The 13,533-nt window shown below is 42.8% G+C and overlaps 1 protein-coding gene across 2 annotated transcripts in view; it reads left to right on the top strand.

Moving 5' to 3' along the window:
* LOC137423181 (cyclin-J) overlaps positions 1 to 13,533 on the top strand; it is a 109,950-nt gene that overhangs the window by 70,730 nt on the left and 25,687 nt on the right. For both annotated transcript variants that reach the window (XM_068110063.2, XM_068110066.1), the window contains exon 3: positions 12,214 to 12,513. In XM_068110063.2, coding sequence (XP_067966164.1) covers positions 12,214 to 12,513 — 300 coding nt within the window. The remainder of the gene's footprint in view (positions 1 to 12,213; positions 12,514 to 13,533) is intronic.

The raw sequence follows: 13,533 nt of genomic DNA, 5'->3' as shown, positions 1-13,533 counted from the left end.
GGGGAAAAATGGCCTCTAAAGGTGGTTTTTTTTTTTTTATCAATGATCTCTCTGACTCTCTTGAAAATCCTCTGTATCTCTTTGCTGATGACTGTACTCTCTGTCGCTCCATTCTTCATCCCTCAGATCGGCAGTCTGCTGCCTCGTCACTCTCTGCAGACCTGGACAAAATCACAGACTGGGCAAACAAGTGGAACATGTCTTTCAATCCTGACAAATCTCACACTCTTACGATGTCTCTCCAAAAAGACCGACTGGACAACCCTCCCATCCACTTTCTGAATAATCCTCTCCAAGAAGTTCTGTCACTCAAGCTTTTGGGTCTCACTATCTGCCATGATCTTTCCTGGGAAAACCACATTTCAAATCTGGCCTCCAAAGCCAGTCGCCGACTGGGCATCCTCCGTCGTGCGAAGTCCTTCCTTGGCACACCTGAGCTCCTCACCACATACAAGGCTTTCATCCGCAGCTCAATGGAATACTGCTCTCCCCTCTGGGCTGGTGCTCCTGCCTCACACCTAGCTCGTCTTCACGCTGTTGAAACCAAAGCATTCAGAATCATTGGAATCTCCCGCGATGAAGCTAACTCCAAGGGCCTCTCACTCACTCACCGCAGGCAGGTTGGTGGTCTTTCCATCTTCTACCGACTCCTCTCTGGCCTTGCCCCCCCAGCTCTCTCTGGGCTCTGTCCCGCAAATATTCCTACAGGTCGCACAAGATCTGCCTGCAACCCTCTTATGGTCAAACTGCCAAAATCAAGACTCTCTGCTCACCTTCACTCCTTCATTCCTCTTTTCTCCCACCTCTGGAACAAACTCCCTCACTCTCTTCAATCCCACTCCACCCTCCAGGTCTTTAAAACAGCTGTTCACCACCATCTCTTATCTTCCCCCATCCAAAACCTTGATCTTTTCTACCCCCGCTAATTTCACCCCAATTCCACTTTTTTGAAATACCAACTTCTGTCCTGGAAGTCCTTGGTGTCCTTGTGTTTTATAATTCTCCCTCCACCCCCCCCCCCTTCCCACGCCTCCTCCCCCCAAGCCCTCTCCCTTCCACACATCTCCCTGCTCTCAAATGTTGTGTTTGTGTGCTTCCCCTTCTCTCCCCATCTTGTTTTCCGCTCCCTCTTTTTATATATTTTGTTTGTCTGGTTGATTTGTTTGTGAAGTAAATGTTAGCTCTTTCACGAGCCTCGATTCAGTATACAAAAAAAAAAAAAACAGCAGCTAATAAACACCAAAAAAATGCACCACACAAACACGTCCTGGTGAAGGTCTGCAATCTCTGATTGCTCTTTCTGGTTTTATATGGTTTAGGCTCATGGAATAGTTATCGTAAATTACGCACACACATGCACACATGCCAGACAAACTTGACTTCAGACAAATACCCAGTGACAATGGAGAAAGTGTGCAACTTTCTGGGGCACCCTGGATACTGTAAACGCCATCTTGTTATATCACAATCTTGTGATATCTGTCTCCGCAAACAGCAGTGCAATCAAGACACATGGCATTGGTCTGCGCACTATCCTCTAAATGATTGACATCAAGTGAGGAAGCAGCATGTCACATTTTTAGTCTTTGGGATGAATTGACTCGGGTCAGAATCAAAGACTGACCTACTGACCTACCAGACACTCTAGCCCTAATGCCATGCATATGGTTAGGTACCATCGGCAAACCTTAGGTATGAATGATATTTGCATCATTGAGATTCTAATCATAATGCCACTGACCTTTCTGAGGCAGTTTGCTTTATACGATATAGTCATCACAGGTTTCCTTCGCTCTATCTGCATAAAGAACATGGTACCATTGACCAATTTAACTTGGTTCACATTGTTCTGCATCTCTCTCGATGCACTTTGTCCAGTGATCAACTAATGTTTTGATACCAGCATAAAAGCCTTTCTTCTGAAGTGTCCTTAATGCAGTTGACATGACTGTGTTTACCTCTTCATCAGATGCAAAATATTTTCTCCTAAACTTTCAGAATTTAACTTTACTTAGAAAAATCTTAGTGGAAGTTGTATGGATTAATTTTTTTCTGCTTAAACATGCATACGTTCATGAACCTCTGTATGGAAGCGTTCTGCCCTGGCCACATCATTGCTACTAGATGCCATCTATCTATAATTCCAGTAATCTCTGTGTGTCTGTGTGTGTGTATGCGACCGCTGTTTCTCGACAACCACGGGTCCGATATACTTGAAACTTGCCAGGTATATTGCTGGGGACCCGAGGATGTGCCTTTTCAAGGTTTCATATTAATCGGAGAAGTAGTTACCGAGCTATGGCGATTTCTTTACCAAACTCCGCAAGCCGTTCGCTTTGGACCAAACCATTTCATGTAAATAGAGGGGGGGGGATTGTCACCGTACTCGCAAGCCGTTCGCTTTGGACCAAACCATTTCATGTAAATAGAGGGGGGGGGGGGGATTGTCACCGTACTCGCAAGCCGTCCGCTTTGGCTTTGCGAATGGACCAAACCATTTCATGTAAATAGAGGGGGGGGGATATAATTTTGTACGGGCATGCCCTAGTTATTTAAATTTCTGAAGATGTAATGCGAGACACTGTATATTTACCAATCATAGCTGTAAATAATGATGAATCACATGATTGTTTTTTTTGCATTCGCTGAGACCTTTTGCTTAAAAGTTTGAGAGTTGGGTGACAACCTTTGGGAAGGCTCTCTCCCTCTGCCTTCCCCCTCCCTCCTATAAAGGTACAATTCATTATTACCAGTATGACATTTCTGTAATTCATCAACAAGGGTCAAGTATATTCATTAAACATGAATATTTATTTCCAAGCTGGCCTCCAAAGCCAGTTGCTGACTCGGCATCCTCCATCGTGCGAAGTCCTTTCTTGGCACTTCTGAGCTCCTCGCCACATACAAAGCTTTCATCTGCAGCGTGATGGAGTACTGTTCTCCCCTCTGGGTTGATGCATCTGCCTGGTGGTCCTACCTCACACCTAGCTCAGCTTCACGCTGTAGAAACCAAAGCTTTTAGAATCATTGGTATCTCCCGCGATGAAGCTGATTCTGAGGGCCTTTCACTCACTCGCCGCAGGCAGGTAGGTGGTCTTTCTGTCTTCTACCGACTCCTCTCTAGCCTTGCTCCCCCTGCTCTCAGCTCCCACACTCTCTTCAATCCCACTCCTCCCTCCAGGTCTTCAAAACAGCTGTTAACCACTATCTCTTATATTCTCCCATCCTAACCCTTGATCTTTTCTACCCCCGTTAATCCACCCCAAATCCACCTCCTTCAAATTCAATTTTCTTTCCTGAAAGTCCTTGTAGTGTCCATCTTGTTTATCCCATGTACTCCGCCCCAGCCCTCTCCCTTCCACAGATCTCCTGATGTTCCTGTTCTCTACTTTTAAATTTTTTTATGGGATATTGCCCGCCACAAAGCCAGAAGGCCACTTGAGGTGGGGGCTACACCAAGAAAACAAAAGCAAAACAACCAACCCCTTGGATTGAAACAAGACAAATGTAAAACGTTGTCTCTTCACAGAACAAAAAGTGCTGAGAGGGGTTAACTAGTCTGCTTCGAGACAACAGTGCCTCTGACCCCATTAACTGTTGTTGGGCTTCCTTCTCTCTCCCCCTCTTGTCTCCCGCTCCCTTTATTATGTTTCATGTGTGTTTCTGTTCGTTTTTGTATCTTATGTGTTATCTCTTACACGAGCCTCGACTTTGTATGCAAAAAAAAAAAAACCTTCGTAGATTAATAATGCAAGTTTACACACTTTTTCTGATATTATTGTATAAATTTCATTGGCTTCATGTTCCACAAGAATGTCTTCCATATTAAGTGGTTCCTTTTCAAATTTCCAATCAACCTAAAGAACAATAAATTTATTGTTGAATTTTAAATTCAAATGAGAAACCATTGAAATTGAGTAGCAATATTCTTGCAGAAGGAATAACCATTGAAATCTATGTTTTACTGTATATCAGAGATTGTTTTTATATGCTTGCTTTATTAATTTGATGGCAAGATTTGCGCTGAAACATCACATGTTTTTCATCATAGACTCACAAAGGCAAAGACATGGCTTCTCAGAAATTAGTGGGAAATTCAAAATTACATTTGCTACTTAGTAGATCCATTTTTTTTCCACGAAAATATTTAGTGGAAAAATTATAAGATCTATTAATTTCCACTTTAAAGATTTGAGTGTAGATTCTCTTCAAGCCTACCGTGCATCTCTCGCATCATGTTCCACAGTGGTTGCACATCCTCAAACTATTTACTTTGCATCATGTCATTTAAAACTGGACCGACACTGTAGAGCGCATTCCTCCGCCGGGCTGAACAGTTTGTTCTGTATCCCACCATACGCCAGATCTGGGTCCGGACATGAACCAAACTCTAATTGGCTTGTTCTTGTCACATAACTAACTCGTCCACCTAGTTTTGTCATAATCCATCCACAACTTTTCGAGATCGTGCTAGATATAGTTTTTGGCCCAATCACTCAATGGCGAAGAATCACTTAACAAAATTTATAGTATCCAGATCTTCACCAAAGTCTAATCATTTTGTCCTTGTCACACACCAGTCCTGTCCACTAAAGTTTGTCCGAATTTGTCCACAACTTGAGATAACCTATTCACAGACAGACGTGGGTGAAAACATAACCTCTGCGCACCTTCGGTGCTGGAGGTAATAAACTTACTGCCCTAAAAATATTTGCATGACTTTGCTGCTTTCTGTGGAACACCATTTCCTGAATTTCGTTTTCCGTCTGCTAAGATAATTGTGACTTTTCTTTCATGAAGTGACTTTTATAACCTTTAAAATTTTGACTCTTCATTGTTTTGTTCTACTGCATATTGGTATTTTTTTTTCTTATCCCATTATTACTTTCTCATGTTGTAAAATATTGGAATGGTTGTTTTTAGTTATATTTTCAACCTTCTTCTTCTTTATCTTCTTTGTTTTCGTCTTTCTCTTGATGGTATTTGTTTTCTTGTTGATCTTTTTTTCTTCTTCCTGGCCCCAAGCAAAGCTTGTGGTATTACATCGAGGTGTTATGTTGATGAACTTCTGGTGATAAACATCCATTTATTTAGTGGTGGATTTTTGATTGAAAATTGATTGAATGAATGAATGAATGATCGTTTTTAAGGCCATTTTCCCCGGTAGAGCAGGGGTTAGCCTTGCGGGCCCCATGACGATCATGGTTCCCTGTTTGAGGCAATGTTTTTATGGCCGGATGCCCTTCCTGACGCCAACCCTTGGTCGCCTCTTACGATGCGCAGGGATACGGTGTACCTATTCTAAATCGGGGTGTACACCGTGATCATTCATCCCAGCAAGCTGGTACTCAATTTGCCGACCTCGGAAGGACGACAGGCTGAGTCAACCCCCCTGACGTTAATTCAGCGATCGATTGGGATTTGAACCCAGGATCCTAGGATCCCAAGCCGGCACCCTAACCGCTAAGCCAACACCAGGCTTAAATTGATTGAAAATTGATTGGTAAACATTTTTTACGAAGGAATTCTATCCCCAGAAATTTCTGCATCTTCCACCGTACCCTGAAAGATCTATTTCTTTTTTTTTTCTTTCTTTTTTTTTGCTTCTGTTGAGGTTTCATTGCTAGCCTGTGAGATTTCTTTCTTGGACATTCAGATGATGTCATGTTTTAGAAACCATGTCGATTTATTATCATCTCAAATTTGTTGTGCAGATTCATCTAAGTTTAAGGTGCTATTGCACTTTGTATGTAGTTCTTTCCTTGGTGTTTTGCATAACTCTCTGGTGATGATCTATGGTGATGGGTGTGTCGACAACCCCTTTTTCGGAGCCAAAACTGAGCATCATTGAGAACGCTGAATAGCAACAGCTGCCACTGGCTTCCATTGAAGTGTAAATGACAGACCGTTCAGACCAGTGTGGTTGGGCGTGGTCCGTTTCCATGTCTATGGCAACAAAGCCAGGCTGATGTCTCCCCTCTCCTACAACCATCAACTCTCATGGTGGAGCAGACCAAAACTAGAGGCTTTGTGCCTGCCCTTTCAATGACAGTTTGTATCGCTGATATAGCCACAAGCGTAGTTTCTCAAGTTGTCATTCTGTGTTTTAAAAATTATATTTCAGATGTTTTGAAAACCTCACCATAGTTGTGCTTGGTGCAAGTCAGATAATTAGTTTTGAAAAGATATAGAACGTGGCAGGTTGTGCTTGTGTATTTGCAGCACATACCAGGTAAGCTTGTGTTGAGCCATCAGGCAGGTGAAAATTCCAGCACTATCATGTGACTTTGCTTCAATAAATTCCATTGCAAATTGTTCCACTTCCACACCTCTGTCTCTGCATGAGCTGCATATCCAAAGCCCCGAGAATGAGTTGGAGTTTCTGCAGAGAGTGGGATGGGGGTGAGTCTGGAAGAAGAACTCATGTGAATGCCATTTCAAATTGCAAAAAAAAGTGGTGGAGCTTTTAATTTGGTGTTTTTGGTGTTGTCTTTTTACCTCTACCACCGAAGTCGGACGGAGGTTATGTTTTCACCCATGTCTGTCTGTTTGGTTGTCTGTTTGTTTGTGTGCAGGACATCTCAAAAAGGTTGTGGACGGATTCGGATGGAATTTGGTGGACTGGTTGGGTGCGCAACAAGGACAAATTGAATAGATTTTTGTGAAGATCCGGACCTGGATACGAGAATTTTTTCATTTTAAAATAGATTCTTCACCATCAAGTGAGAGACGAGGTCAAAACCGATATACTGTATATCACGATATCTCAGAGTTGTGGACGAGTTATGACAAAACTTGGTGGATGAGCTGGTTAGGTGACAAGAACAAGCCAACTCAATTTTGGTTCAGGTCCGAATGCAGATCCGGCCTGTCGGTAGGAAACAAAATGTAAACTAATCAGCCTAATCAGGGTATGCGCTCTGCCCTACCGAGTGCCATATTCTAGTCCTAGTTTCTGTGAAACCTTTCAACTAGATAATAGATTTGTTAACCCCTCCCCATTCTCTCCCAGTTGGCTTGTAGTCAAATCTTTTTTTCCTTTCTTTTTTTTTCTTTTTAAAATATTTTTTGTTCTGTTTTTTTTTGGGGGGGTGGGGGTGGGAGGGTTGGAAGTTTAAACATTCAACTGTCTGTCTACTGCACAGTGATGAAACACTCCCAAAATTGATAAACGTTCAAACACCCTTTTACAAACAATCTTTGTGGAGCCTTTAATAACAGGACATTTTTTGTTTGTTTGTTTTTTGTATACAAGATCGAGGCTCGTGTAAGAGCTAACATGAATCACAAAAAAAAAAAAAAACGGATGCATAAAACACAAGATAAAGCAGCATTTCCCAACCTGGGGGAAATTTCCGCCTGGGGGAAAATTTTAGGATTCCAGGGGGGAAACTTATTCCAAGGGAAATACAATATTAGCATTCGTGTAACATTGTGTTTTCGTGAATAAATCTCAAATCTGTAATTCTTTTGTTATTCGACTTTTTACTTAACACTAGTGCGTGCCCGTACGTGCGTGAACGTTCGTGCGTGGGCGTACGTGCAAGCTCGTTCCTCATCCGTTTCGTCTGCACGACGCCGTGCCTCGCATTCAGTGCTTTCTGCCAAGCGAGCAGCTCGTGCCTCGTCAGATTCCATAGCGCGAGCACGACGCGCAGTTTCCTTCCTTCGCTCTCGTAAACGACAAATGGATTGGGGCATTGTGTTTAACTCCAATCAATCGATAATATAGACAGTAAGTATAAGCCAGATACGACAGTATAGATAGATAAGAAAGTAAGATAGTGGTAAGATACAATCGAGACAGTAAGTTGCCACTATCCGTAAGTCCGGAAGTTAAGTCCTCACTGTCCGGAAGGTCGCATATCGCAGTTACGATTAATCGCAAATTAGTTTTATTGGCCAATTACTCTATTAGTGCCAACATATTTTGCCTTTTTGCTATTCCATCGCAAGGAGAAGCACAAAGAGAAGAGAAGAAAGAAAAATAAAACAAAAACCTTTGAAACCCCGAGGCAGAAACAACAAACACACAGGCGGCTCCTTCGCTCTAGCGTGTACATGCAAAAAAAAACCTTCACCGTTGCTTCGGTCTTCGCTCTACCTTGAAAAGGCACATCCTCAGGTCCCCAGCAATATAGCTGGCAAGTTTCGATTAGATCAGACCAGTGGATGTCGAGAAACAGCGGTCACAGACACACAGACACACAGAGATTACTGGAATTATAGAGAGATAAACATTTATAACATCGTCGGTAAATAAAAATTTATATGTGTGTGTGTGTGTGTGTGTGTGTAGGTTTGTATGTATGTGTAGGAGTGTGTGGGTGTGTGTGTGTTGCTATATTTTTATGTTATTTATTATGTTATTTATGTTATTAAGCGAATAAATTTTGTGTTTTGGCTACTTTTTTTCCTTGTTCATATATATATATATATATATATATATATATATATATATATATATATATATATATATATATACAGTGGAACCTTGACTTAAGAGTGCACCAACTTACGAGTTTTCCGAGATACGAGCCGTCGCTCGGGCGGTTTATTGCTTTGAGATGCGAGCCGAGATCCGAGTTACGAGCTTACGCCACCCGCCACCAGGTGGGTTCCGGTCACGTGGTTATCTTGCCGTGCAAGTATCTCTGCCGTATATCGCTGCTGTTTTGTTTTCGCATTTTGGTTATTTTGGAGCTTACGCCACCCCCCACCAGGTGGGTTCCGGTCACGTGGTTATCTTGCCGTGCAAGTATCTCTGCCGTATATCGCTGCTGTTTTGTTTTCGCATTTTGGTTATTTTGGAGCTTACGCCACCCCCCACCAGGTGGGTTCCGGTCACGTGGTTATCCTGCCGTGCAAGTACAGTATCTCTGCCGTATATCGCTGCTGTTTTGTTTTCGCATTTTGGTTATTTTGGAAAATTTCTTAGTTTTAACCACGGGTCCTAAGAAATTGAGTGCCAAGGGCAGTACTGAGAAGAAGAAGAGGATGATGTGCTTGGATATAAAACACGCAATCGTCGAAAAACATGAGCGAGGTGTGCGTGTTGTCGACTTGGTGAGGCGGATGTGAAGGCAGCTGAAGATTTTATTATAACTTTTGCCGAACTGATAGAAGCCGAACGATACATCCCCCAGCAAATCTTCAACTGTGACGAGACAGGGCTCTTCTGGAAAAAGATGCCGAGGAGGACGTATATAACGGCAGAGGAGAAGAGCATGCCAGGCCACAACTTGTTCAGAGTGCCAGCGATAGCTCGCCTTCTCTTTGTGGAAAACACGGTGAGATCCTTAACATCCAACAACTAATGGGACGCAAACGGGGCGCCCAGTTTAGCGGTACACACATTGATGAATCACCCTGCCTGTGATTCACCCATGACAGGTTATAGCTGGGTCGGGATTCAAACCCAGGCTGGACAGTTTAGACTTTAGAGTCAAGTGTGCGTACCTCCAGTCCAGGCCATCCTGCCAACTTGTATGCTGCATACAGGTGAAATATAAAGCGCGAGATATTTTTATATATACTGTATATTTAAAAAAAAATTGGTGTGGTTTTTGGCGGGCTGGAACGGATTAATAGCATTTCAATGCATTTCAATGGGGAAATTTGATTTGAGAAACGAGCAAATTGAGTTACGAGCTCGGTCACAGAACGAATTAAACTCGTAAGTCAAGGTTCCACTGTATATATATATATATATATATATATATATATATATATATATATATATATATATATATATAAAAGGAGGGGGGGGAGGGGTTGGGGGAAATCCAGATGGTTGAACTGGTTAAAGGGGGAAACGACAGAAAAAAAGGTTTGGAACCACTGAGATAAAGGGAGTGGGAGACGATGGGGAGAGAGAGGGAAGCACACAAGTACAACAGTAGAGAACAGGGACATCGGGAGATCTGTGGGAGGGAGAGGGCTTGGGGGAGGAGGCATGGGGAAGGGGGTGGGGAGTGGGAGAGGTATAAAGCACATAGACACTGCTAGGACTTCCAGGAAAGAAAGATGAAAGATTTTGAAATAGAAGTGTGGTGAAAGATATTTAATTCAGCTGAATTTGTAATATAATTAAAGTATTTGTAATTTATGAAGCATTTATCGCCTGGTCATTGATCCCGCATGAAATAACCAATTGCATCACTGAGTGGCTTGTACGGTGTTAATATTCCAACCTTATGCAAAATATACTTTAATTCCCAGGTATAGATTTGAGAAGGCATCATGTTTTCATTTCAAATACCCAGATTATTACAAAACTTTTTTAAAACGCGTGAAATTTCCAAAACTTTCCAAAATTGGCGATATCTAGTTTTAAAATATGTGAAATTCACAACTGCCCCTCGACCTCCTGCCCATCATCCGGGAACAAGAAAATTTATGCATTTCTGTACATTTAACATGAAAATGCTCACACTTTATCTCTTTTCCTGATTCACTAAGGCATTTTAAAATTCACTCAATCAGACTGATCACCTTGTGGTGACTTTTGCTTGGAACGTGAAATAGCATGCAATACCGGGACATAAATGGGTGTTTGTAGGCCCACGTAGGTTTGATAAATCTCTTGATATTGTAAAATTTGGAGGCAACACGGAAAGAATTCCTCTGAGGAATGTCATCACATGAATCGAGAATTTTAATTTGAGTTGTGTTAATTTATGGGCAGTTGGTGAAGGAACTCAATGTGAATGAACGTGAGATTGGTTTCATTTGAGTTTTACGTTTTAAAATAATCTTCAGGACAGAAAAGATTAGAAATTATTACCAAGCAGTGGAAGAACCAATCGAACAATAACAGTTAATAAGAGGCACGTATGACGTCATTACTGGGATACAATATTGCTTTGACATTTCACAACAATTGATTCATTGTTGTTTTGTATTCCACGAACATTGTTTCAGATGCCGTCTGAGGTATATTATTGTGTGAGAAAACAGAAATTCGTTGTTTTTAAAAAAAGCTTTCTTTTCCTTTATCCGTTCTGTTCTTTATTGAATCGATTTTCGGCTCTATGTATCACTGCCAGGGTATCAGAACACCGACAGCTCTGTGATCAATAATTCCGCAGGGCCCGAGCATTTATCTGAGAAACGTTGCCACGCTTTTTCAGAATTGAGTGACTTACAGGCCTCTTGAATTAAATGGTTCTAAACTGCAGAGGGCCTGCAATGAATATTCAGCTGGCTAAGAAAAACCATACATTCACCAATCCTACATCGCACGTTGACTTGTGCAGATTTGAACGGAGCAGAGGTGATTCCTGAATTGCACTGCAACGATAGATTCCATCACTTTGCTGCTGGTAGAGAGAAGGCGAATCTTCACTTGAACGCCTCTTGCAAACAGGGGTGATGTTTGCAACTTTCAAAATTAAAGCAAGTGACCATCTGAGAAAGGCCTAGATAAGAGCAAGGAAGGTGGATAGTAGCGGACCAAAGCACGTTCTCTGAGAATCAGTGGTAATTCCGTCAGGCTGGCTGGCAGGATAACTCAAGAGGTATACATACTCACCTGTGACCTGCCTAGCCTCGGGTTGAATATTGGCCAAACTATAAACTGTCATCCTGGTGTTTCACGAACAGGGCATTGTATTGGTGTGTTTGCCATCCATCGGAAGGACATTAAGCTGGAAGACCTGTCTGGCAGAACTAGGTGTATTGGTGGACATTTTATATCAGTTTTTCACAGAGTTGGAGAGTTACCGCTGGCACTCCTGCTAAATTCCAAATTCCTGCCAGTGCAGTCATGCCTGGACAGCTGGTTTCAGAAAGACTTTGTCCAGAACCCTACCCTCGACTGACCTCACAAGGGAATAATTGTTGCCGTTGAAGAGGAAGAATGCTGTCGGGTACTGTTGCAGGGGAGGTTTAAAGATCGACTTTGACTTGTCATTCTTTGTGGGAGAGAAGTCTAAATGCTGCACTGGAAAATCTGTTAAGGTAAGGGGGTGGGTCGGAGGGCATGTTGGTATCAGAAGGTAGAGATTAGAAACCTTGGCCTTTTAAGTAAAGACAGTAATAATGGTATGAAGAATGTGCCTCATTAAATAGTTGTTTCACATTTTCGGCATTAAAAAAAAAAACTATTTAACAATACGTCAATGGAAATATAGATGATGTCTCCCCCGTCCCTTGCCATTCCTGACACAGCTCCCACCTCTTATTCATAAATGTTTCTGCTTACCTTTTCAGGCAAGTTTGAAGAGCGTGAGGAACGCGTTCCAAAACTGGACCAGCTCAATAACATTGGCTTTATGGGACAGCTTCCACTGCGGCTTGGCAGGACTGAGCTTCGCCAAATGGAGCTTCTTCTTCTCGATGCATTCCAGTGGAACCTGTGCTTGCCAACCGCTGCCCTCTTCCTCGATTACTACCTTGCAGTCAGTGGACCAGACGCAGATGTTTCTTCTGCCTGGATGCCTGGCCGACCCCACAAAATCTATTACTACCTTGAAAAGTATGCGCAGTACTTTCTCGAGGTGTCACTGCAAGGTAAGTTCACTTGCAGTTGTTACACATCGTAAATGAGATGCTTGATGCTGACATAGCATGTATGATGTCTAGACTACGGATTTTTATGTTAAGAAAATAGGCCTTTTATGTTTTGAAAAGCGGGAATTTTTTTTTTTAATGTGAAAAAATCCCGAAATATTTTTTTCCCCCGTTTTTTTTATTTTTTATTATTACCAAATTTTTCAGAAATCAGTCAAAAAAAGAACAAAAAATGGTAAGCTTTTTCCTGCACAACATTAAGCACTCTGGGCTAGTAAACAGGTAAAAAATGACGTTCAGGTACCTTTATTGCAACCGCATTGTTTGATAAGTAGAGGACTAGAAGAAATTGCAAGACCCTTTTAGGAACGGTTAAAGTAGGTGTTTGAAATAATTATCTTGGTAATGTTCTCCTTGGTGAGGCGGTGTCGGCGGTCGGTGAGGACGTTTCTGTAGACGGAGAAGGACCTTTCCACGTCGACGCTGACGATGGGGCAGTACCTCAAGAGGGGGATGTCGGCAAGCTTGACTCCAGCCAGCACACCAACCTCAGATCCGTGCTGATCTCCATCCAGGATCAAAGCCACTGTCCTCAGCACACCAATGTCGGGATTGCGCTGCAGCACCGCCTTGAACTTGGTGAGCAGGATCTCCTTACGGCAGCCTCGGATCTTTTCGAGCTCCTCCTTGGCCTGATCAAGGAGCTGGAAGGCCTTGGCCAGCTCCATGCCGGCCTCCTCCAGCTGCTTAAGGATCTTCGGGATGAACGACACGTGGGCATTTAAGAAGACCAAACTGAGCTTGATGTCCGCCTTTCCGAACAGGTCCTTGGCACTCCGGATTGCCATCGCGTCGTCATCGTTCAGCTGGTCCACAATGTCCTTGACGGCCTCGAAGTGCTCAGCGTAAAACACCGCGGCGTCGATCCACGTCCCCCACCGAGTCAGAATGGGCTCCGCGGGGGAGAGAAAGATTGGGCTGCTGCTCCTTCCAAAGGACAACACGCGACGGGGCTTTGAC

The sequence above is a fragment of the Myxine glutinosa genome, chromosome 3 (genome assembly GCF_964187855.1).
Source record: "Myxine glutinosa chromosome 3, kmMyxGlut1.1, whole genome shotgun sequence".
NCBI lineage: Eukaryota > Metazoa > Chordata > Myxini > Myxiniformes > Myxinidae > Myxine > Myxine glutinosa.
This window is presented reverse-complemented; position numbering and strand designations above follow the sequence as displayed.